The following is a 24,089-nucleotide window of genomic DNA, read 5'->3' on the forward strand; positions in this document are numbered from 1 at the left end:
GGGCAGCGACCCCGGCGGCTCTTCCCGACCTCTGGAATCCCGGCCGCGCCCCCCCCATCCCCGGGCGCTTCTAATTAAAAACCACCAAAAGCCCCGAGCAGGGCCGGGCTTTGGCTCCCGGTTCCGCGCTCCGGTGGTCCCGAGGGCGCTGCCGGTTCCGCGCTCCGGTGGTCCCGAGGGCGCTGCCCGGTTCCGCGCTCCGGTGGTCCCGAGGGCGCTCCCGGTTCCGCGCTCCCGGTGCCCCGAGGGCGCTGCCGGTTCCGCGCTCCGGTGGTCCCGAGGGCGCTGCCGGTATTTTTATCTCGGCGGCTCCTGCGGCCCCGCGATAGCGGCGGAGCCCGGGCGGGGCGCGGAGCCCGCGGCGCTGTCCTGGCACCGCCACCCTGCAATTGCCCGTCCCGGCTCCCGAATTAGCGCGGGGACCGCGCCCGCTGCGGCCGCGCCGCCCGCCCGTCCCCGCCGTTATTTTGGGGACAATTCGGGCGTTTTTCTCGCTCGGCGCCGCGCTTGGCGTCGCGGGCAGAACCCCTCCCACCGAACGGCTTCGGTTCCACGGCACCGGAGCGGTTCCCGGGGGGTGCCGGGTTTTTGTTGGTTTTTCCCGATTTGGCAACTTTTGGCAGCGCGCGGGGGCGGCGGGACCCGCGCGGGGCGCTCCCCCCGCCCCTCGGGAAGGGGGCGCGGCCTGGGCCGGCCCCGCCCCTCCGCGGCGAGGAAGCTGAGCTCCCATTGGCTGCGCGGGCGATGACGTCGGCGCACTGCGGCGGCTCCGCTCGGCCCCGGTGGCGTCGCCTTAAAGGCGCCGCGCTCGCGGCAGCGCCGGCGGCGGCACCGGCACCGAACCGGCCCCGGAGCGGCCCCGAGCCCGGGCTGCCCCCGCGCCGCCCCCGCACGCTCCGACACCGGGGCGGACCGGGCGCTCCCGGCAGGTTCCGACCCGGTAAGGAGGCGAGAGGCGGCACCGCCGCGGTACCGGGAGATGCCGGATCCGCTACGGCTGCTGCCGGTACCGGCGGGTTCCCGCCGGTACGACCCTGCCGGGATAGGATGGTACCGGTACCGGGGGTCTCCCCCCGGCGGGATCCTGCCTGGAGCCGAGCGAATGGTGCCGGTACCGGGGGTACCGATACGGTTCGACCCTGCCGGTACCGCGGCGGCTCCTGCCGGTACAGGGGGGTCCTGATAGGCTGGACCCTGCCGGGACTGGGGCGGATGGTGCCGGTACCGGGTGGTCCCCAGCCTGTGTGACCCTGTCGGTACCGCTGCGGCTGCTGCCGGTACCGAGAGGTGCCGCCCGGGCACGGAGCGGCCGCGATTCAGCCCCGCCGGTACCGGGAGGATCCGCGGAGCTCAGGGAGGGTCTGTGCCGGTACCGGAGCCGCAGCCGCTGCCGGTCCGGTGCCACGGCCGCGGCGGGATCCGGGATCCGGGGCTGGATCCCCCGAACCGCCGCGTTCCGGGGCCGAACCGGGGCTGCGGTGACGCCGCGGATTCCCGGCAGGAAAAACAAACACCGGGAAAAGCGGAGCAGCCCCGTCACCCGAGGTGACCCGGAACGCTCTGCCCGTGCCCGTGCCCGGGAATTCGGGGGGAGAGCGGAGCCCGGGGAGGGACGAGGGGCCCCGGGGCTGGCGGGACCGGCTCCGGGCGCTGCCTCCCGGGGGTCTCGTTCATCCCCGCAGCTTCTCCTCTTTCGGGAGCCGGGGCTCGCAGCGGGTCGGGTCTAATTCCAGCGGCGGCGCGATCGCGTCCCGGTGCCGGTTCTTCTCCCCTCGCGGCTTTCGGGGCTCCCCCCGCTCGGTTTCCCGGGAATTCCGCCCCGGAGCTGGGATTCTCTCGAGGGCAGGAGCTGGGTTTGAGTTCGTTACAAACCCGAATATTCCAGCACCAAAATCGGCTATGGGGTTCAAAACCTCCGCACCGGGCACGGGCAGAGAGCGCCGCGGGCTGAGCGCCGCTGCCCCGGGAACGCTCCCGGTATCCCGGCACTTCCAGGCGCGGCACTTCCCGGCTCCGGGAGCGGCTCCCGGTCCCGGCTCCCCGCGGCCGCTCCTCTCCGGTGCCGGGGCGGGACCGGGCGCGGCGGGGCCGATTTCGGGGAAGCCGCGGGGACCGGGAGGGCGCGGGCGGCTCCGGTCCCTCCTCCGTCGGCTCTGGGGACAGAGATCCCCAAAACCCCAAACCCGGGGCACGAACCGCGCCGGGACCGATTCCCGGCATTTCCCAAGCGTTTCCCACCCTCAGCCCAAAGCCGGGAGCTGAAACCTTTATCGCGATCACCGCGTTTATCTCCCGACCCCCGGCTGCGCTTTTTGGGGGGAACGCGGCTGCTTCGCTTCCCAGGGGAGCCCCTTTGATCTGCGGGGAGAAGCTCGCGGCTGCCCCATCCCGCTCCAAACTCTGGGATCCGCTCCCGCCGGGATTTCCCTCCCCGCTGCCCCATCCCTCACCGAAACCGGGATCCGCTCCCGCCGGGATTTCCCTCCCCGCTGCCCCATCCCGCACCGAAATTCGGGATCTGCTCCCGCCGGGATTTCCCTCCCCGCTGCCCCATCCCGCACAGAAACCCGGGATCTGCTCCCGCCGGGATTTCCCTCCCCGCTGCCCCTCGGGGCCGCCCGGGGGTGTCCGTGGGTTCCTTGGGGTCCCGCGGATTCCCTGAGTTGTTTTTTCCCCTCCCGTGGGAGCGGGATCCGGCTGGAGCTGGGAATCGCAGCCCCCGCTCCGGCTGAGCTCGGCTTTATTGGGGTGGGGTTTCCCTTCCCGTACCCCGAGGATTTTGGGGCTTTTGGGATGCCAGGAGCTCCCCCGGCCCTCAGAGGATTTCAATCCCGAAATAACGCGCTGGGACTCAACCCCCAGACAACGCTGGTTTGGGGCGGGTTTGGGGTTGTTTTGGGACCGGTTTTGGGGCGGGTTTGGGGTTGTTTTGGGAGAGGTTTGGGGCCGAATTGGGGCCGGGTTTGGTGTTGTTTTGGGACCGGTTTTGGGGCGGGTTTGGGGTTGTTTTGCGAGAGGTTTGGGGCCGAATTGGGGCCAGGTTTGGTGTTGTTTTGGGGCCGGGTTTGGGGTGGGTTTGGGGTTGTTTTGGGACAGGTTTCGGGACAGGTTTGGGGCCGGGTTTGGGGCGGGTTTGGGGTTGTTTTAGAGCCGGTTTTGCGGGAGCAGCTCCTGCAGCCGCATCTGGGGATGCTCCGAGCTCCTCCCGGGAGACGGGCCCGGGATTGTCGCGCCGTCCCGGGATCAGCGCTTTCCCAGAAATGCCGCGGGACCGTCCCGCTGGCTCTGCCCTGCCCGGGGAGGGGGACACCGGGCCAGGGAGGCTCAGGTGGAGTTTCCAGGGATTTGGAGCAGCGGGGGCAGTCCCGGGAGAGCCGGGAGGGGGGAATTGCTGCGGGAGCGGGGCTGAAATCCGGGCCGGTCCTGTCGGTGTCGGAGCTCGGGGTGAGCCCAGAGGAGCCCGGGGGGCTCTGCCTGACCTCACCTGCCCCAAAACCCCAACTTCTTCCCCTGGAACTTTCCCCACCCCACAAACCCCAACCCGCGGGCCCAGAGGAGATTTTTGGGGCAGTTTCCCTCCCCGGGCCCACGCTGCCCCCACCCCGGTGTCCCCAGGGCTCTTTCCCTGCCTCCCAGCACCACCCGAGGCTTCATCCCAAATTCTTTCCTCGCTGCTGGCAGTGACCAAAGCAGTGACCAAAATTCCAGTTCCTCTTTCCTGTTCAATCCCTTTTTTTTTTCCGTCTCTCCGGCTTTGGGAGCCGCTCCCAGCCTGGCTGCGGCGTTGTTTGGCTCCGGATTCTGTCTGTAAATAAACCCTCGAGTCCTGAAGGCTTTTTTTAGCAGAGAAACACCCAGCGTGTGGTTCCAGGCCTCACAAAAAAAGGGATTTTTCCACATTTTCCAGCCCGGGTTCCACCCTGGGCTCCGTTTCCCCGCGCCAGGTGCCGCGGGGTTTTTATTCCAGCCGAGTCACGGATCGTGTTTGTGCCCAAAATAGCCGGGAGCCGGGCTCGGATCCAACCAAATCCCCCACAAATCACCTTCCTGCTGCCGGTGACAAATCCCCGGGATCCTCCCGGGCCGGCTGAGCCGAGCTGGCGGTGCCCGGCCCCAATTCCCAGCGGCAATTCCCGAATTCCCAGGCGGCAGAGCGATTTTGGGCAGGTTTCCCCTGGCCGCGGACCACCAGGGGTCGGCAGAATTCCGCCTTGGGGTCATTCCGGGAGAATCCACCCAAAGGAACGCCCCTGAGGAATTACCCTGCAGGAAAATCGGGCTGGGGGGGTTGGAGCAGGGCCGCTGCTCCCGGGGTTTTTTTGCTATTCCCATTTTTTTTTTTTTTTTTTGCTATTCCCGGTTATTTGGGGTGGGTTTTTTTGGGGTTTTTTTTGGGTTGTTTTTTTGTTTGTTTGTTTGTTTTGGGTTTTCCCCCCGTTTTTTATTTTTTTGCCGTCCCCTCGCCGCCCTCTCGGGGAATCAGGAGGGATCGGCGCCTTTTAACGGGCTCTGCTCTCCCCCAGCTCCCCCCCCGGGACAGAAGCTCCGGAACTCGGGAATATCCCGGGAAAAGCCCCGGGATTGACGGAATTCCCTCTTTTCTGTGCTCCGCAGCCCTCGCCCCGGGATGGTGCCAGCATGAGGAGGTGCTGCCAGGGCGTGGGGCTCCCATGCCTGTTTAAGGTCAGTGCCACCGGCTCTGCCCGGCCCCGGGTCACCTCTGTCACCTCCCCACCCCCGGCCAGGGGGGTCGTGTCCCCAAGGTGCAGAATTCCAGCCTGGAGCGGCCGGGAAGGGCTGGGGGGGAGCGGGGGGGGTGCCAGGACAGGCTGGTTTGGGGTTCAGGGAATGTCCTGAGCCGGGAGGGATCCCCCAGGATGGTCCAGCCCTGCAGGACACCCCAAAATCCCACCCCGGGCATCCCTGGGGCCTTGGGAACGGGGCCGTTCCCTGGGGAGCTGCGCCGGGGCTGGTTCCACCCTCGGGGGGGGGAACTCATCCCTGAAATGCCACCTGACCCCCCAGGCTGTCACCCGCTGTCCCCGAGGTGGCACAGCAGGACCAGGCTGGGCTGTCACCGCCGGCTGTCACCCCCCTGTGCCGGGTCCAAGGGCGGCCTCGCTGATCCCGGAGCTCTTTCCCAAGGCCGGAAATCCCCTGATCCCGGGACCTGCTGTCCCCTCTCGGCACAGTGACCTCCGGCCCGGATTAGCCCGCCAGGGCGAGCCCTTTATGGGCGGGATGAGCCTTTGGGGCCGGGCCTGGCACGGGATTAACCCCTCCCGGCCCGGCTGGGTCATCAGGCAGCCCCGGGGGGGGGCCCGGTGGTGGCCACCAGGTCCCGGGACCCGCGGGGTTTGGCCTCCCTGGCAGGGACTGGGAACGGCCGGTGCCAGCACGGCCCAAGGACAGCAGGGTCTGTCTGTCCCCACAACAGTGAGGTCTGTCTGTCCCACACCCCAGTAACAGCGGGGTCTGTCTGTCCCCACAACAGTGAGGTCTGTCTGTCCCACACCCCAATGCCAGCGGGGTCTGTCTGTCCCACACCCCAATGACAGTGGAGTCTGTCCCAATGCCAGCGGGGTCTGTCTGTCCCAATGACAGTGGGTCTGTCTGTCCCGCACCCAGTAACAGTGGGGTCTGTCCATCCCACACCCCAATGACAGTGGGTCTGTCTGTCCCAGCAACAGTGAGGTCTGTCTGTCCCACACCCCAATGACAGTGGGTCTGTCTGTCCCAGCAACAGTGGGGTCTGTCCATCCCACACCCCAGTGACAGTGGGTCTGTCTGTCCCAATGACAGTGGGTCTGTCTGTCCCACACCCCAATGACAGTGGGTCTGTCTGTCCCACACCCCAGTGACAGTGGGTCTGTCTGTCCGTCCCCCGCAGGGCGTGGGCATGGCCGGCGCGCGGCCGCCGCGGTTCCTGCTGGTGTTCGACTTCGACGAGACCATCGTGGACGAGAACAGCGACGACTCGGTGGTGCGGGGCCGGGCGCTGCCCGAGCCGCTGCGGCAGAGCCCGCGCGACGGCTCCTACAACGAGCACATGCGGCGCGTGCTGGCCTTCCTGGGCGAGCAGGGCGTGCGCCCCGCCGAGCTCCGCGCCGTCTACGAGAACATCCCGCTGACCCCCGGCATGGCCGAGCTCTTCCAGCTCCTCTCCAAGCACCAGGAGCTCTTCGAGCTGGTGCTCATCTCCGACGCCAACACCTTCGGCATCGAGGCCAAGCTGCGCGCGGCCGGCGCGCGCTCGCTCTTCCGCAAGGTCTTCAGCAACCCGGCCGGCTTCGACCGGCGCGGCGTGCTCACGCTGGGGCCCTACCACAGCCACAAGTGCCTGCAGTGCCCGCCCAACATGTGCAAGAGGAAGATCCTGGCCGAGTACCTGGCGGAGCGGGCGCGCGAGGACGTGGAGTTCCAGCGCGTCTTCTACGTCGGGGACGGCGCCAACGACTTCTGCCCGGCCGGGACTCTGACGGCGGCGGACGTGGCTTTCCCCAGGAAGGGCTACCCCATGCACAGGCTGATCCAGGAGAGCCAGGAGAAGCAGCCCGGCGCGTTCCAGGCCGCCGTGGTGCCCTGGGAGTCGGCGGCGGAGGTGGCGCGGTACCTGCAGGAGCTGCTCCGCAGGAAATGCTGAGGGGCGCGGCGGCTCCGGGCTCGGCGCCGCTCCCGGGATCTTCTCCTGCCTTTCCCAGCTCCGTTCCTGGCCAGCGAAGCGCTTTCTGCAGGCCCCTGGCCCTGCCGGCCACGCCGCCGCGGCACAGCCGGCCCCCGCGCCCTTCGCCGACCTGACGGGGATTTCTGGCGGAGTTTTGCTTCCTTTCCCTTTTGGCCTCGAAAGAGAATTCCTAAAAATCCAGCAGCCGGCTCCCCGCGGGCTGGGCACGTCCCTGCTCCTGCCATCCTCCCGCTGGCCTGCCTGGCCCTGGGCTCCTGATCCCGCTGGGAATTCCGGCTGGGAAATCCCTGCTCCCTGGGCTCCTGATCCCGCTGGGAATCCTGGATAGGAAATCCCTGCTCCCTGGGCTCCTGATCCCGCTGGGAATCCTGGATAGGAAATCCCTGCTCCCTGGGCTCCTGATCCCGCTGGGAATCCTGGATAGGAAATCCCTGCTCCCTGGGCTCCTGATCCCGCTGGGAATTCCAGCTGGGAATCCCCGCTCCCTGGCCCCCCACACTCCTCCAAGCCTTGCTCCGGGGTTCGCTGTCCCTGGGTTCCTTCTCGGGCTGAACCGTGCCGGGAGCACCGGGCGGGCTCCGGGAAGGGGGCAGAGCCCCTGCAGCCCCATCCCGCCCGGGCACGGGAGCCACAGGGGAGCGGGGCCCGGCCTCGCCCCTGCCAGCCCCGCTCCCCTCCCGCGGTGTCCCCGCGGTGTCCCCGAGTCCCCTCCCTGCCCCGAGCCGTCCCCTGGGTCGCGCAGGGCCCCTCCCGCCCCAGGCAGGGTCAATTCCCCCTGTCCCGGGCACCTGCGAGGTGCCACCACCCCCCGGGGGACACTCCCCCAGAGGTGCCACCACCCCCCGGGGGACACTTCCCCAGTGGCCAACCCCCCCTCCCCGCCCGTGTCCCCCTCCCCACCGCAGTATTAATTAATTACCCCTTCTAATTGCACTCTGCAGGGGCAGCTCCAGCAGCCGCTGCTCCCTGGGGTTGGCTCCTCCTGGATTTATCCCGGGTTTATCCCGGGTTTATCCACAGCCTTACCGGCCCCCGGGGGCGGCCCCGGCTGCCCCGAACCCTCGGAACCCCAAACCCCGATAGGAAATAACCAAAGCAGCCCCGAGCTGTTCCCCGTCCGCGCCGCGCCCTCCCCGGGACCGCGCGGGACCCAAAGCCATGGATTAAAGACACGAACCCGAGCGACAGAAGCAGAGATTTCTCCGTGTTGCAGAAAACGCGGCGCGGGCTCCAGGCGGGCCGGGGCGGCTCCGAGCTGCGCCGAGCGCGGCCGCCGCTCCTCGGGCCGCGGCAGCGCGGGGAGGGCGGGGGACGGGCGGGGGACACCGGGGTGGGGTTTTGGGGCTGGAGCGTCCCTGGAGCCCACGGGGACAGCGGGCTCTGCTCCGTGCCCAGGGTTCTGTTCTGAGCTGGGATGCAGAGCCGGGATGAAGGCTTGGGATCCAGGTTTGGGATGCAGGACTGAGATCCAGGGCTGGGATTCAGGGCTGGGATACAGGGCTGGAATCCAGGTCTGGGATGCAGAGCTGGGATGCAGGGCTGGGATGTAGGATTGGAATCCAGGGCTGGGATCCAGCTCGGGGATGCAGGGCTGGGATCCAGCTCGGGGATGCAGGGTTGGGATCCAGCTCGGGGATCCAGCTCAGGGATCCAGCTCAGGGATGCAGGGCTGTCCCCCGGGATCAGCTCCCGCGCTGCCGCGTTCCCAGCTCCGTGTCCCGGCTCCGAGCCCTCCCAGGGAGGCCCGGGGCAGAGCGGGAATGTTCTGGAAGCTGTGCCAGCCGTGCCCCCGGCCCGGCCGCGATCCCCGGGCATTCCCGGCGGGGCCGCAGCCGAAATCCCGAGGAGCCCCGAGGCGCGGCGGGCGCGGGGCCCCGGCAACGACGAGACCGACAGCGGCTCCCGGCACAGCTCGGTGTCCTCCTGCCGTGGGACGGGAGCGGGGACACCGCTGAGGGACGGGGACAGGGACATGGAGCCACCGCTGCGGGATGGGGACAGGGACATGGAGCCACCGAGGGCACGGGATGGGGACAGGGACATGGAGCCACCGAGGGCACGGGATGGGGACAGGGACATGGAGCCACCGAGGGCACAGGACCGGCCGGCACAGGGGACAAGAGCGGCCGTGGCGTGGCAGGGGGCTCTGTGTGCTGGGCAGGGGCTGGGCCAGGGGACCCAGGGGGTTGGGACCCTCGGTGCCCCTCTCCAGGGGTTGGGGACCCTTGGTACCTTTCTACAGGTAGCTGCCCGGGGCCCACGGGGGGTCCTCTGCGGCTGGTGGCGGTGGCAGGGCCAGGTCCCCAAAGTCAGGCACAGCTGAGGGGGGTGGCGGCAGCTCCAGGTCATCGGGGGCTGCGAAAGCCCCAAAAACGGTGAGGGATGGAGGGTCAGGGATGGATGGGGATAGGTCACACCCTGCCCCCCGAGCCCCTGTCACCCCCCCGGAGCACTGAGCACTCACCTGGGGGTGGGAGATCCAGTGGGGGCACTGCCAGGTCCCCAGGGAGGGGTGGCAGGAGGTCCCCAGGGAGGGGTGGCAGCAGGTCCCCAGGGAGGGGCGGTGGAGGTGGGATGGCAGTGGCAGGAGGGGGTGGCCCCGGCGGGGACGGTGCCAGCAGGGGTGGCCCTGGCGGTGGTGGCGGGGCAGGAATTCCGTCCCCAGGAGCTGCCGGGGCCCCGCTGGAGCTGGGGGGGAGCAGCAGTGTCGGGGGGGATCCCTGTGTCCCCACCCTGAGCACAGGCACTGTCCCGTGCCAGGACAAGGTGGCACCGTGTGGCACGGGACTCCGCAGCCGTGCGAGCCCTTCCCCACGCCGTGCCCCCTTTCCTCCCACCCCGTGCCCCGTTTCCCATCATTCCCATCATTCCCATCATTTCCCATCATCATTTCCCACCGTTCCCCTCTCCCCAAAGGCCACCCTTGCCCTGCACTCGAGCCCTGCCAGGGCAGCGAATCCCCCAAACACGTTTTTTTCCCCCAAACCCGTTTTCCCCCTAAACCCCGTTTTTCCCCCAAACCCCGTTTTTCCCCCAAACCCCGTTTTTTTCCCCTAAACCCCATTTTTTCCCCCAAACCCGTTTTTCCCCCAAACCCCGTTTTTTTCCCCAAACCCGAGCACCGGGAGCTGCCCCGGTACCTGAGGGGCTGCGGGGAGGAGCCGCAGGAGCTGCTCGGGAGCTTCCCCGCGGGGACCACGGGCGGCTGCACGGGCTCGGGGACACGGCCGCTCCTCCTGCGGGGACGGGACGGGGTCAGTGGGGTGGGATGGGATCCGTGGGATCAGTGGGATTGGATCCATGGGATCAGTGGGATTGGATGGGATGGGATCAATGGGATCAATGGGATCAATGAGATCCATGGGATCTCATCCAACGGGATGAGATTGATTGGATTGGATGAGATCAGTGGGATGGGATCAGTGGGATGGGATGGGATCCATGGGATGGGATCAACGGGATCAATGGGATCAATGGGATGGGATCCATGGGATCCATGAGATCCATGGGTTGGGATCAGTGGGTTGGAATGGGATCAACGGGATCAATGAGATCCATGGGATCAATTGGATCAATGGGACAGGACGGGATGGGTTGGGATCAATGGGATGGGATCCATGGGATGAACAGGTTCGGATGGGATGGGAAGGGAGGGGACCCTGGCAGAGCCCACGCCACGTGCCACCACCCCTTGGTGACAGCAGAGCCCGTCTCACCCCAGCGTTCCCGCAGCCTGCGCCGAGCAGGATTTGGTGCTTTTCCGAGCCAGGGTGCCGGTGCGGGACAGCTGCGTGCTGGTGTCCTGCGGCACGGGGACACACGGACACGGTGACACACGGGCACGGGACACACGGGCACGGGGACACATGGACACAGGGACATGGGGACACACGGACACGGGGACACATCGACACGGTGACACACGGGCACGGGGACACACGGACACGGTGACACACGGACACGGGGACACACGGGCACGGGGACACACGGACACGGGACACAGGGACACAGGGACATGGGGACACACGGACACGGGGACACATCGACACGGTGACACACGGGCACGGGGACACACGGACACGGTGACACTCGGACACGGGGACACACGGGCATGGGGACACACGGACACGGGACACAGGGACACACGGGCACGGGGACACACGGACACGGGACACAGGGACACACGGACACGGGACACAGGGACACGGTGACACACGGACACGGGGACACACGGACACGGTGACACACGGACACGGGGACACATGCGGGTGCCATCCCTGCCCCGTGCCCTCGGGCACCCCGGGGCCGTGTGTTCCCCCCGGGGAGCAGCCCCGGCCCGGCAGCGAGCGGAAGGAGCCGGGGCTGCGGGGGCGGCCCCGAGGCGGCGGCGCCGTGGGAACCGCGGCCCCCGCGGCACCGCTTCCCCGGCCCGGCGGGGCCGGGAGCCTCCGAGCGCTCCCGGGGGGGTTTCCGGAGTGGGGGAGGATCTGTGGGGCCGGGAGGCCTCTGAGCCCTCCCATGGGGGATTTCTGCAGTGGGGGAGGATCCGTGGGGCTCCAAAACCCATCCCGCGGGTGCCTCCTGGAGTGGGAAAGGATCAAAGGAGCTGCAAGGCTTCCAAACCCCTCCTGCGGGGGTTTTCTCCGGTAGGGAAGGGTCTCTGGGGCTGTGAGACCCCAAACCCCTCCTGTGGGGTCTCCAGAGCTGGGAAAGGCTCCAAGGGGCTCTGAGACCCCAAACCCATCCTGTGGACACCTCTCAGAGCTGGGAAAGGCTCTGTGGGGTGCCAGGCCCCCAAAGCTGAGCGGGCACGGACAGACCCCACTGGAGGAGGGGTCTGAGACCCCCGTGCACCCCCAGGGGACACTGGGGACTGACAGATGCCACCCAAGCCCCCTGCGGGGCCCCACCTTGACCCCGTGGCCGACGTCGTCCAGCGCGCTGAAGTTGAGGGGTTTCCTGTAGTAAGGCTCCAGCACGGGGGGGTCCGGGGGGGCCACGACCTTCTGGCAGCTCGGGAACCTCTTGGTGACGGTCAGCGCGCCGATCTCGCGGCGCGACACCTTCTCCTTGTGGATGTCCACGCTCTGCCGAGGTGACACTGTCCCCAGAGTCCCCTCCCAGGCTCCCCCCGCTCCCCCCGGCGCCACCGTCCCTGCCAGCCCCGCGTCCCTGCCCCAGGGGACAGGACTGCGACAGGGATCGCCCCTGCTGTGCCCCACCGCTGCCCCGATGTCACCCACCCGCCCCACGGCAGGGAATGGGGACAGGAGGGGCTCAGCCACCCCCCGAGCTGCTCCCCTGCTGCTTCCAGAGGCCACAGGGTCCTGTCCCCTCCCGTGGCTGCACAGGCTCCAGGTGGCCACAGGAAGAGGATGGGTGGCCACAGGACCCCGCAGCAGTGTCCCCAAGCTCTGGGTGGCCACAAGACCCTGCAGCAGTGTCCCCAAGGGTGGCCACGGGACCCTTCAGCAGTGTCCCCAAGCTCTGGGTGGCCACGGGACTCTGCAGCAGTGTCCCCAAGCTCCAGGAGGACGAGGCCAGGCTCCAGCATGGCTTGGGGACAGTGTGGCAGCCAGACCAGCGCTCTGAGCTCCCACTCCCAATTTGGGACAGTTTGGGATTGGCAGGTGTGACAGGAAAACGCCCCCAGACCAATTCCTGCCCACCCTGGGGGTGTCCTGCATTCCCAGTGCTCAGGGGGGGTCTCCGGACCCCGGAGCCACCTAGGGCCCTCGTCCCCAGCCCAGGGTCCCCCAGGCCGGTCCCACCTGTGCCACGCAGGCGATGTCAGCCTCCACCCGGCGCAGCTGGGCCGCCTGCAGGTCCAGCAGGCGCAAGAAGGCGGTGGCCAGGCTGCTGACCTGGTAGGTGACGCTGGCCAGGGACTGCGTGCTCAGAGCCATCGTCTCCTCCAGCGCCTTCCTCTTGTCGCTGGCCTGCAGGGGACAGAGCCGCCCGTGGGACGAGCCCTCCCCGCCACCGCAGCTGTTTCCTTCTGCTTTCCAAATGCCTCAGACTCGCCCCGGCTCCGGGGGGACCCTGGGGGTCCCCGGGATTCCTGCCGGGAACGGCGTCCCGGAGGATTCCGGGGGTCACGGAGTGCCCGGCTCAGCCTGCGGCCACCCCTGGGGACAGCCAGAGGAGCCACGTGTGGGACAGCTGCGGTGGCAGCAGCCGTGCCGGGGCTCAGCCGTGCCGGGGCTCAGCCATGCCGGGGCTCTCGGCCCCGGAATAGCTCGGCTCATTTCCCCTCGGTTCAGCCGTGCCGGGGCTCTCGGCCCCGGAATAGCTCGGCTCATTTCCCCTCGGTTCTGCCCCGCTGGCTCCGGGCCCGGCCCACGGGGACCCCTGCCCGGCAGGCAGGGCCAGGGCGGGCATTTTCCCTCTGACTCCATCTCCCAGGCTCCTTCCCCCGGCCCTCCGTGAGCCAGGCAGGGAGGAGGAGGAGGAGGAGAACAAGGAGGATGAGGATGAGGATGAGGATGAGGATGAGGATGAGGATGAGGATGAGGAAGAGGACGAGGAAGAGGAAGAGGATGAGGATGAGGATGAGGATGAGGATGAGGATGAGGATGAGGAAGAGGACGAGGACAAGCGATGCACCAGCAGAGCTCCCCGCTCGCCCTGCATGTGCAGGCCCTGCCAGGTGCCACCCCCAGCCCCTGTGACACGCACCTGGCCCCAGCCCTCTCCCAGCGCTTCTCCAGCGGCACCAACCCCGGGGGAACCCCCCCGCACCCCAAACCCCGCCAGAGCTGCTGGGGAGCAGAGGAGAGGCCAAGGCACGGGGAGAACGCGGCAGGGGCAGCGGCCGGGAGCCCGCGGGGATGCTGGGGCTCCCGGGGCTCGGCTCCAGCGGCCGCCCCGCGGGGCTGGCATCGCCCCCGGCCCGGCCCTGACCTGCAGGTAGTTGCTGTGGCAGTAGTCGGCCACCCGCAGCAGGTTGCCGTGCTGCTCCCGCAGCCGCTGCCGGCCCGCGGGGATGTCGCTCTGCCGCAGCCGCTCCAGCTCCGACATCGCGCCGGCCTCGGCTCCCACTTCCTTCCCCGCTGCGCGTTTTGAAGCCGCTGCCGGTGCTGACGCAGGGCCCGCGGGCGCCGCGGTGTCCCCGTCCCCCCGAGGGACACCCCGCCCTGCCAGGGACAAGCGGGGGGCCGGCGGGGAGGAAGCCGCGGGGCCCCGGCCGTGGGGACAGCCGCGGGCCGTGGCGGGGACGGCAGCGGGGAAGGATGTGAGTCACGGCGAGTGACCCCACAAAGATCCCGACCCCAGGAGGATCCCGGCCCCAAATTCATCCCGACCCCCCCTCTGTGCCACCTGCGCCCACCACCCCCGAGCCGCCGCCGCCCTGCCGGGGCCGGGCACATCCAGGACCGCCCGCAGCTCCCGCTGCCCTCGGCTGCGCGCCCCGCCCGCCCGGCGGAGGCAAAGGAAGGGAATGTTCTCGGATCCCGGGATGCTCCCGGTGCCAGGCGCCCCTCCCGGGCAGCCGGCAGGGACGCGCCCGGTGACCCCCGAGGTGCCGGAGCCCTCTGCCTGGGGACAGCGCGTCCTTCGCTGGGCGCGTTTCACACCCCCGCGGGCGAGGCCGCAGGAAATTCCCGCTTTCCCGGGGCCTGGAAAGCCCCGCCGGCCTCTCCCCGGCTCCTCCTCCAGCCCCAGGTGCTTCGCCGGGGCCTCCCGGGCTCTGTCCCCGGCGCCGGGGCCGGGCCCTTCCGGAGCCCATCCCGAGGGAAGTGATGGATTTCCTCCGCTCCCGCTCCTCACAGCCCCGGCACCGGCACGGAGCTGCCCTCGGCCCGGGCCCCGCACAACCCGGGGGAAGCTGCCGGGACCCCCAGCGGTCAGTGCCGGGGGCAGTGCCGGGGGCAGTGCCGGGGTCACTCCCAGCGGTCACTCCCGGGGTCACTCCCAAGGTCACTCTCAGCGGTCAATCCCAGCGGTCACTCCCAAGGTCACTCCCAGAGATCTCTCCCGGGGTCACTCCCAGGGGTCACTCCCGGGGTCAGTGCTGGTGGGCAGTCCCAGGGTCACTCCCGGGATCACTCCAAGAGATCTTTCCCAGGGTCAGTCTCAGGGGTCACTCCCAAGGTCACTCCTGGGGTCATTCCCAGTGGTCACTCCCAGGGTCACTCCCAGGGTCACTCTCAATGGTCACTCCCCGGGTCAGTCTCAGGGGTCACTCCCAGAGATCTCTCCCAGGGTCACTCCCAGGGTCACTCCCGGGGTCACTCCCGGGGTCACTCTCAGGGGTCACTCCCCTGGTCACTCCTGTGGTCACTTCCGGGGTCACTCCCAGGGGTCACTCCCGTGGTCACTCCCAGGGGTCACTCCCGGGGTCACTCCCGAGATCACTCTCAGTGGTCACTCCCAGGGTCACTCCTGTGGTCACTCCCGCCGCTCCGGGCAGGCTCCGGGCTCTGGGCAGGCTCGGCCGCCCCGCGCACGACCCAGGGGCTCCCCGGCTGCCCCGGCCGGACCCCACCCGCCCCTCGTGCCCCGGCCCAGCCCGATTAGGCCGGGCTTTGGGGCTAATTCCCAACACCTGACCGGCTTAGGCCGCTGAGTCCATTATCAGCTTAGGAGCCAAGACATCTGCTGCCTGCGGGACCGCGCAGAGCCCGCCGCGGCCGCCTCTCTGTCCTGTCCCGTCCTGTCCCCTCCATGGGGCTCTGAGCCCCCCGGCGCGCAGGGGCGGCCCCCGGCCCCCAGGTGAGTGCCTCTGCTCCCCCAGGGCACCGGGAGCCGCTTCCCCCCGGGTTCGGGAGCTGCCGGCGCTGGCGGTGTCCCCAGGGACGCGTGGGCGCGGAGAGGAGCACGGGGCACGCGGGCCACGGGGTTTTTTGGGGAAAAGAGTCGGGTTTCCTCAACCTGCACGGTCCCAAAGGTTGGAGGGGAGTGCGGGTAGTGGAGCTGAGGGCGACGGAGGAGCCTGCTGTAAAAAGCTGCAGGAAAGGAAAGCTGAAATGTGTTTAATTCCTTAGGAGAGCTGGGAAGGTGTTCCAGGCACCGGTCAGGGACACCGGGGGGTCACAATCCTGCTGGCACACAGCAGTAATCCCAACAATCAGCTGTCCCTCAGTTCCAGGGCACAATGGCTCAGGACATGACCGAGAAGGAGCTGCTGAAGATGGAGCTGGACCAGCTGAAGAAGGAGGTGAAGAACGAGAGGCAGATGGTGAGTTCCTCACTGCACCCAGGGCAGCGCGGCCACCCGAGCGAGGCTGTGCTTCCTCGAGGGAAGGGAAGGGACCCCAGGGCCTGAAACCCACCCACGCTGCCCCCAAAGCCAGGCAGGAGCACCCACACTGCCCCCACAGCACCCACACTGCCCCTAATGCCACGCAGGAGCACCCCAAAAGCACCCACACTGCCCCCACAGCACCCATGCTGCCCCTAAAGCCAGGCAGGGGCACCCCCAAAGCACCCACACTGCCCCCACCGCACCCACACTGCCCCCACAGCACCCACACTGCCCCCACCGCACCCACGCTGCCCCCAAAGCACCCACACTGCCCCCACAGCACCCACGCTGCCCCCAAAGGCAGGCAGGGGCACCCACGCTGCCCCTAAAGCTCCGGGATGCTCTGGGACACCCCAGGGGTTATTTGGGATGCCCCAGGGGTGGTTTCTGGATGCCCCACGGATGGTTCTGGCACACCTCAAGGGTGGTTATGGGATGCTCTGGTTTTGGGATGCCCCAGGGGTAGTTTAGGGATGCCCCATCCCAGGTCCATGGTGTCCTGCTCCCCAGCCCCAGGCCGGACCTGGTGTGCATCCCCCTGGGCAGATCCCCGGTGCAGATCCCCGGTGTGCAGATCCCTGGGTACAGATCCCCAGTGTGGATCCCCCTATTGCAGATCCCCGGGGTAGATCCCGGGTGCAGATCCCCCCGTTGTGGATCCCCAGGGGATCTGCCCTGGGGTGCGGACCCCCGGGTGCGGATCCCCCCGGTGCAGATCCCCCTGTTGTGGATCCCCGGGGTAGATCCTCGGGTACAGATCCCCTGGGGTGCGGATCCCCGGGGTAGATCCCCCGGTGCGGATCCCCCGGTGCGGATCCCCCGGTGCGGATCCCCCGGTGCAGATCCCTCAGGTGTGGATCCCCGGGGTAGATCCCCCGGTGCAGATCCCCCTGTTGCGGATCCCTGGGTACAGATCCCCCGGTGCAGATCCCCTGGGGTGCAGACCCCCGGGAGCGGATCCCCAGGGCAAATCCCCTGGGGTGCGGACCCCTGGGTACAGATCCCCCGGTGCAGATCCCTCGGGTGCGGATCCCTGGGGTAGATCCCCAGGGTAGATCCCCCTGTTGTGGATCCCTTGGGTGCAAATCCCTTGGGTGCAGATCCCCAGGTACAGATCCCCTGGTGCAGATCCCCAGGGCAGATCCCCGGGGTAGATCCCCCTGTTGCGGACCCCCGGGTGCGGACCCCTGGGTGCAGATCCCCAGGGCAGATCCCCTGGGGTGCAGACCCCTGGGTGCAGATCCCCTGTTGCGGATCCCTAGGGCAGATCCCCTGGGATGTGGAGCCCTGGGTGCGGATCCCCAGGGCAGATCCCCTGGGTGCAGATCCCCTGTTGCGGATCCCCAGGGCAGATCCCCTGGGATGCGGATCCCCTGGGGTGCAGACCCCCGGGTGCGGATCCCTAGGGCAGATCCCCTGGGATGCGGAGCCCCTGGGATGCGGAGCTCCGGGTGCGGATCCCAGGGCAGATCCCCTAGGATGCGGAGCCCCGGGTGCGGATCCCCAGGGCAGATCCCCTGGGATGCGGATCCCCTGGGGTGCAGACCCCCGGGTGCGGATCCCTAGGGCAGATCCCCTGGGATGCGGATCCCCTGGGATGCGGAGCTCCGGGTGCGGATCCCAGGGCAGATCCCCTGGGATGCGGATCCCCTGGGGTGCGGAGCCCCGGGTGCGGATCCCCAGGGCAGATCCCCTGGGGTGCGGATCCCCTGGGATGCGGAGCTCCGGGTGCGGATCCCCCCGCACTGCCAGCGTCTCGCCCCGGGCAGGTCTCCAAGACGGGCAAGGAGATCAAGGAGTACATCGAGTCCATGGCGGGCGAGGACCCGCTGCTCAAGGGCGTGCCCGAGGACAAGAACCCCTTCAAGGAGAAGGGCGGCTGCACCATCAGCTGACCCCCGAGCCCCCAGGACTGTCGGCAGGCTCCTGCTTCCCCGCTAGTCTGACCTCTGGCCGGCCCGGCACCGAACCCTAGCGCAGCGAAAGGGCAGCAAAAGGAGAAGAAGAAGGAAAAAAAGCACCAACAAAGCAAAAAACCCCAAAAGCACCACCCCCCCCGCAGCCGCCGGGGCGCCGCAGCTGAGCTTTGGTTTCCCACGAGAGAAAAAAGCAAAACTTCTGCATTTTCGGGGCGTGGATGGGGGAAACACCGAGCTGCGGCGGCTCCGAGCCTCCCGGGGATCCCGGCTTTGTCCTTTATCCCAAAGATCCCAGAGCTGCCGCCCTCCCTTCCCCGGGGTTCCAGCGGGGATGGGCTGGAAGGAGGGAGATGCCCCCAGCACCTCCTCCAGGTCTCGCCTGCCCCTCTGGAAAACCCCTGGAAAATCGGCGTGTGCCCGCGGTGTCACCTGGAGCCGTCCCCGAGCACACGGGGCTGCTGCTCCCAGGGCGGTTTTGGGATGAATTTAATCCCCTGCTCCACAGGAAAACCCCGAGGCACCGCCAGCTCCTAACTCAGTGGGGTAGGCTTGCTGTTTGGAGCCGCTTTGCTTTTTAAAAAATCCATTCCCAGGGAAAAAAAATTGATTTTTTTTTTTCATTTAATCTTGGGGAAAACGCTCCCAAAACCGCCCCAAGGCCATCGTCCCAAACGAGAGGCAGCAATAATTTGAATTTCTGGGTGCCTCAGGGCGCTGTCCCCAGCCCTCTCCCACTCCTCCTGTTCCCCCAGCCCGGTTAAATCCCGAGGAAATCCCTCTGGATCCCACCCGGAGCGGTTTTCCTGCCTCCGGACCCCTGCTCAGCCTCGCCGCGGGGCAAAGGCGCTCCGGACGCCCTAAAAACGGGAGGAGAAGATGGAAAAAGTGGATTTTCCCCAAGCAGGGAGCCACCCCTGCAGCCAGAGCCCCTGCCCTGCCCTCCCTGGCCCCAAAGCACCCCACAAGAGCCCAAATCGAGGTGGTTTTGTTCTTGCTCGCAGATGCTCAATAAACCCGCCAGCACCGCCACGGCCTCTGTTTCTTGCAGGAAACACTCTCCGAAAGACAGAATAGTTGGGCTTTGTTCTCGCTCCAAAGTGGATTTTATTTGCCACAGCGGCAGATCTCGCAGTCCCAAGAGGCGCCTTGTGACGTTATTCTTTTAATGCTCCAATACTTTTTTTTTTTTGTCTTTAAAACACGGGTGCACCGTGGGTGGGAATCCTATTTTTGGATGGAGTTGGTGGGGTTTATTTGGGGGATGATGGAGCTGAATGCGAGATGCTCCGTAATTAATTTGGGGCGCACCCAAAGGTGCTGCTTTTTCTCCTGGCCACCGCTTCAACACAATTCCGGGCTATTTAGGTTTAAAAGAAAATCGTATATTCCTGGTCTTGAGGTGATCAGCTCCTCCGGGGCCTGAGCTGCCCCTAATCCGGGGCGATAACCGGGCCGCGGCCGGAGGGGATTGACCCGCTAATCGACGTTAAAGGGCAGGAAACGTGCGTCAGAGGGGGCTAAGCCGCCTCTGAGGGGATTCGGGACAATGCCGGCTCACAGCGCCTCGGGGCAGGGCCGCAGGGGCCGCGCAGCGTCGTGAGGCCTCGAACCCGCCATGAGGGCTCCGGGCTGCTGAGGGGGAGGCGGGCCAAAGTGTGCTCCTAGCCAATAGCAACGCGGGAATGGCAGAGTGACATCCGCTCAGCCAATCAGCGGTGGAGAGCGGAGGGCGCGAACCCTCTCCAAGGGGATTGCTGAAGTGGGAGGCGGTACAAAGAAAGGTCTCAGCCAATAGAAACGCGATATTGCGAGAGTGACAGCAGATGTAGCCAATCAGCGATGCAGAACGGAGAGAGCGAAACTCCCCGGGGGATACCGATTGCTGAAGAAGTAGGCGGTGCAAAGGGCGCCCTCAGCCAGTAAAAAATAAGAGCTTGTAAGAGTGACAGACCGAACAGCCAATAATCAGCGATAGAAAATGGAGACAGTGAGTCTCCCCGGAGGGCTCCGCTCCTCTCCGGTGGAAGGCGGGGCGAAGCGCGCAGCCAGCCAATAGAAGTACGGAATTGCCAGAGTGACATTCTGCTCAACCAATCAGCGGTGGAACACGGAGAGTGCCCTCCGGCTTCCATCGGCCGCCTTTCTGCCGCGCCTGCGCCGTGAAGCGCGGGTGCCCACGCACGAAATGGAGCGCGGCGGGCTCCGGTGCGGGCCCGGCGCTCCCGGTGCGGCCCCGCCGCCCCTCGGCCTCCTCCGCTCCTTTCCTCTCCCCTCGCCGGCCCCGGGGCGGCGGCGGCGGCAGGCAAAAAGAAACGCGAGGTCCCACCGAGATTTGAACTCGGATCGCTGGATTCAAAGTCCAGAGTGCTAACCATTACACCATGGGACCGCTGGGTGTACTGGGAGGCGCCGCGCGCCCTCCCTATCCCTCCGCCCGCGGGAAATAGTCCCGGCGTTCCCGGGATCCCGGCAATCCCGGGAATTCCCGAACATTCCCGGCCCTCCGCACCTCCTCAAACCCCGCCAGCGGCGCCCTTCCGCCCGCCGGGCCTGCCCCCAGCTCCGCCGCCGGCACCCTCGTGTCCGGCACGCTGATTTCCACCTTTACTTTCGGATTTTTTAAACTCATTTTTGACATTTTTACTCATTTTTGACTTTGTTTACTTATTTCTGCCTTTATTCCTCCCGTATTTCTCCCCCTTGCTTTCTCTGTTTTCCTCTATTTCCCACCTTATTTATTTTCCATTTATTAAGATGTTTTCCCTGTATTCCCCCATTCTTTCTCTATTCCCCTTTTATTTCTCCTTTTCCCGCTCTATTTCCCCGTATTTCCCTATTTTATTTATCCATTTCCCTTTATTTCCCTTCCCCCTCTCCTTTTCCCTTTATTTTTTTAATTTTCCATTTCTCCTTTAACTTTTCGCCATTTATTTTCCCTCTGCTCCGTTTTCCCCTTTATTTCTCAATTTCCCATCTTCTCATTCCATTTTCTCCTCTAGTTCTTATTTATTTTCCTTTTTTTCCTCCATTCCCCCTTTCCCTCTTACTTTCCCTTTATTTTTTCCCGTTTTCCAAAGGTTTCCCTCTATTTCCCTTTTTTCTATTCCGTGTTCCCTCTATTCCCCAATTTCCCCCTTTTATTTATCCCTTTTCCCTTTATCACTTCACTTTCCCCCTTATTTTTTCCATTCTATTTCTTTTTTTTTTGCATTTTCTCCCTCTTATTTTTCTTCCTCCCATTTTTTCCTCTCTTCCTTTTTTCCTCCTCCCCACTTCCCCTTTCATTTTCCCATTTTTCCCCATTTCCCCTCCATTTTTCCTCAATTTTCCCCCTTCTCATTTCAAATTTCCCCTGAATTTTTTTCTCATTTCCCCTCATTCCTCAATTTTCCCCTTCCCTGATCCCACAAATCCACACAAACACTTTAATTTATTTCTTTTTTTTGCTTCTTTCTCTGTTTTTGCTCTTTTATTTTTTTTCACAGCGAAACAGTGGAAATAAAGCGATTTGTGGCCAAAAAAAAATACAAAAAATAAGGAAAACCCTCCTCCCTGGAAAAGGACTGGAGCCCACACCCATCCCAAATCCCGGGACAGGGCAGGGACGTGGATCAGGAGAGGTAAGAGGGGGAGAAAAGGTGAAAACAACTCAAAAAAAGAGGCAAAACAACATCCCAGAAATCACGATTTTCCCCTGAAGAGCCTGAAATTTCCTGGGAAAAGCAGCACCTTTGGATGCTCCCAAAATCCAGCTCCATCCCCCCTCCCCCCCTGCTGCCATCACCCCCCAAAAAAACCCCAAACCATTGGAAAAATAGAAAAAAAACCCAAAATTATGAGCTGGGATTCCCCCAGCCCCGCGGGGAGGCTGCAGGGGTGAGAGGGAGGGAGGAAAAATCCAAGGAAAACAGAAAAAAAAAAGGAAAATCGAGTATTAATAAAAATAAAAATAAAAATAAAAATAAAAATAAAAATAAAAATAAAAATAAAAATAAAATCAGTCCCAGCCCGGATCTGGGGCTGGTGAGGTCTGGTGCTTCCAAGGACTCAACAATCACTTTCCTGGAGGGAAAGCAATCCCATAAATCCTATTTTTTTAATCCTATATTTTTTAAAAAAAAAGAACATGTTCTTTGGAAAAAAAGTGTAAATTTTACATTTTTTTTCTATTTTAATTTTTTTTTTTACTTTTTTTTAAACTTTTTTTTTTAAAAACTTTTAAAATTTTTTTTAAACTTTTAATTTTTATTTTTTTTTTAAATTTAATTTTCCTTTTCTCCCTAAAACTACACCCGGGGAGTCGCCCCTACCTAGAGTCACCTATGGCTAAGAGGTAGATAAAAAATCGGGATTGGTTGTGGATGAGGATTCCCGGGATCATTCCCGGGATCATTCCCGGAATTGTTCTTGGGATCGTTCCTGGGATCATCCCTGGGATCATTCCCGGGATCATCCCTGGGATCATTCCCGGGGTTGTTCCACGATAATTCCCGGGATCGTCCCTGGGATCATTCCCGGAATCATTCCCGGAATTGTTCTTGGGATCATTTCCGGGATCATTCCCGGGATCATCCCTGGGATCATTCCCGGGGTTGTTCCAGGATAATTCCTGGGATCATTCCTGGAATTGTTCTTGGGATCGTTCCTGGGATCATTCCTCGGGTTGTTCCCAGGATAATTCCCAGGATCATTCCCAGGATCATCCCTGGGATCGTTCCTATGATCATTCCCGGGGTCGTTCCAAGGATCATCCCTGGGATGGTTCCTGGGATCATCCCTGGGATGGTTCCTGGGATCTTCCCTGGGATCATTCCCGGGATCATTCCCGGGATCGTTCCTGGGGTTGTTCCCGGCTCCGCGGGCGCTGTGCGTTCCAGACTCTGGGAATCATCTCCCGCTCCCCTCCCATTTCCCGGGATTCCCCTGATCCCAGATCTGGAGCAGCGGGGTCGTGGGTTAAGGCCGGATTCCTTTCTGGAATTCCGTGGAGTTCTGGATCCCGAGTGAAGCCAGATGCGCGTTCCCGGAGCCGATGGGATCCGATCGCGGATTCCTGAGGATGAATTCCCGCCCTGCTTCCGGTGGATCCCGTGGATTTCCCGGGATTTAATTCACCCCAAGAGGCGCCTCTGGCACAGGTCAGGGTTGGATTTCCTCCTGGAATTCCATGGAATTCTCCATCCCGGGTGAAGCCGGGTGTACGTCCAAGGAGCCGATGGAGTTCGGGGTCGATCGCGGATTCCTGAGGATGAGTTCCCGCCCTGTTCCGGTGGATCCCGTGGATTTCCCAGGATCGGCCGTGGGAGAGGAGGCGTTCCCTGCTCGGGATCAGCTCTTCCCGCCCTGAAGATTCCCTCCCCCAAAAATCATCCCACTCCCGTGATCCAAAGCCATCCCAAAAGTGCTGGGATCCCAAAAATTCATCCCATTCCCAGGAACCCAAAAGCCATCCCGCTACTAGGATCCGAGAATTCATCCTTCTCCTGGGATCCGGGAATTCATCCTTCTCCTGGGATCCGGGAATACATCCCATTCCTGGGATCCAGGCATCCATCCCGCTCCTGGGATCTGAAGCTATCCCAAAGCCGGAGTCCCGGAATCCATCCCAGAAATCCTCCACACGTTCTGCTGGAGCATCCCAAAATCCTCGCGGTCCAGAAGAACTTCCCAACCCCGCCGGGGTCCATCAGAGCATTCCCAAAATCCAGTGGAACATCCCAGCCCGGCTCATCCCATGATTTTTTTCCCCCATCTCATTCCACGATTTTGGCGGAACGTCCCGCCCGGCTCCAAGAGCTCCTGGGAATTCCTCTCCCACAAAAAAACCCTGGGAATTCCGGCCCGTGGATGAAGAGCCGGGATCAAGCAGGCGCTGGAGGCTTTTCCAGGGGATTCTCGGGAATTCTCCCAGCCCGCCACCCTCCTGGAATGTTCCAGACTCTTCCCCACAGCTCCTCCTCCTCGGAGCGATCCCAAAATTCCGCCTCCAGCGGGAAGATCCCTGCGGCTCTGAGGTAGTTCCAGGTGTGTGATCCCAGCTGGAAGCGCTTCCAAAAAAAAAAAAAGACCAGGAAAAGTTCCAGGAGGGAAGAGCCTCGGGATGGTGCCGGGATCTCATCCGCCAGAAAACGTGGGAAAAATCCAAACGAAGCTCGGAGAAGAGCTGGGTTAGGGAATGGGGGTTCTCCTCTCTGCGGGAATTCCCAAGGGAATTCCAGCCTGGATTGGCTTTTCCAAA

At 64.4% G+C, this 24,089-nt stretch overlaps 3 protein-coding genes and 1 non-coding gene across 9 annotated transcripts; 2 read left to right on the top strand and 2 right to left on the bottom strand.

Moving 5' to 3' along the window:
- The first annotated feature begins 776 nt into the window (after positions 1-776).
- On the top strand, positions 777-7,875 carry PHOSPHO1 (phosphoethanolamine/phosphocholine phosphatase 1). 5 transcript variants are annotated; one of them, XM_038163422.1, is made up of 3 exons: positions 777-940; positions 4,524-4,683; positions 5,891-7,875. In XM_038163422.1, exons 2-3 carry the CDS (start codon positions 4,639-4,641, stop codon positions 6,641-6,643), a joined length of 798 nt encoding a protein of 265 aa, XP_038019350.1. In that variant the 5' UTR covers positions 777-940; positions 4,524-4,638; the 3' UTR covers positions 6,644-7,875. The 5 variants fall into 5 exon arrangements, with proteins under 5 accessions (XP_038019350.1, XP_038019349.1, XP_038019353.1 ...); XM_038163421.1 differs by having other exon boundaries at positions 4,615-4,683; XM_038163425.1 differs by lacking the exon at positions 777-940 and adding an exon at positions 3,697-4,242 and having other exon boundaries at positions 4,615-4,683.
- Positions 7,876-8,284: 409 nt separating this feature from the next.
- On the bottom strand, positions 8,285-13,993 carry ABI3 (ABI family member 3). 2 transcript variants are annotated; one of them, XM_038163410.1, is made up of 8 exons: positions 13,589-13,993; positions 12,457-12,624; positions 11,596-11,772; positions 10,402-10,487; positions 9,826-9,921; positions 9,150-9,373; positions 8,918-9,040; positions 8,285-8,608 (listed from the first exon to the last, which is right to left on the bottom strand). In XM_038163410.1, the coding sequence occupies exons 1-7, from the start codon at positions 13,703-13,705 to the stop codon at positions 8,922-8,924; spliced, it is 987 nt and encodes a 328-aa protein (XP_038019338.1). In that variant the 5' UTR covers positions 13,706-13,993; the 3' UTR covers positions 8,285-8,608; positions 8,918-8,921. The 2 variants fall into 2 exon arrangements, with proteins under 2 accessions (XP_038019338.1, XP_038019339.1); XM_038163411.1 differs by having other exon boundaries at positions 8,285-8,636.
- A 1,246-nt stretch (positions 13,994-15,239) lies between these two features.
- On the top strand, positions 15,240-18,880 carry GNGT2 (G protein subunit gamma transducin 2). The gene is made up of 3 exons (XM_038163430.1): positions 15,240-15,400; positions 15,771-15,866; positions 17,702-18,880. Exons 2-3 carry the CDS (start codon positions 15,783-15,785, stop codon positions 17,825-17,827), a joined length of 210 nt encoding a protein of 69 aa, XP_038019358.1. The 5' UTR covers positions 15,240-15,400; positions 15,771-15,782; the 3' UTR covers positions 17,828-18,880.
- A 1,288-nt stretch (positions 18,881-20,168) lies between these two features.
- Positions 20,169-20,240, bottom strand: TRNAQ-UUG. The gene has a single exon. It is a non-coding gene; the product is annotated as a tRNA-Gln (tRNA).
- Between the last annotated feature and the right edge of the window lie 3,849 nt (positions 20,241-24,089).

Source organism: Motacilla alba, chromosome 27 (assembly GCF_015832195.1).
Source record: "Motacilla alba alba isolate MOTALB_02 chromosome 27, Motacilla_alba_V1.0_pri, whole genome shotgun sequence".
Lineage (NCBI taxonomy): Eukaryota > Metazoa > Chordata > Aves > Passeriformes > Motacillidae > Motacilla > Motacilla alba.

Excerpts from the sequence above, each read along its gene's own strand:
- GNGT2 (XM_038163430.1), top strand. The coding sequence starts at position 15,783 with ATGGCTCAGGACATGACCGAGAAGGAGCTGCTGAAGATGGAGCTGGAC. Across the intron at positions 15,867-17,701 it reads TGAAGAACGAGAGGCAGATG|GTCTCCAAGACGGGCAAGGA; the intron begins GTGAGTTCCTCA and ends CGCCCCGGGCAG.
- ABI3 (XM_038163410.1), bottom strand. The coding sequence starts at position 13,705 with ATGTCGGAGCTGGAGCGGCTGCGGCAGAGCGACATCCCCGCGGGCCGG. Across the intron at positions 9,922-10,401 it reads CAGGCTGCGGGAACGCTGGG|GAGGAGCGGCCGTGTCCCCG; the intron begins GTGAGACGGGCT and ends CCGTCCCCGCAG. Across the intron at positions 9,374-9,825 it reads TCCTCCCCGCAGCCCCTCAG|CTCCAGCGGGGCCCCGGCAG; the intron begins GTACCGGGGCAG and ends GCTCCCCCCCAG.
- PHOSPHO1 (XM_038163422.1), top strand. The coding sequence starts at position 4,639 with ATGAGGAGGTGCTGCCAGGGCGTGGGGCTCCCATGCCTGTTTAAG. Across the intron at positions 4,684-5,890 it reads GGCTCCCATGCCTGTTTAAG|GGCGTGGGCATGGCCGGCGC; the intron begins GTCAGTGCCACC and ends CGTCCCCCGCAG.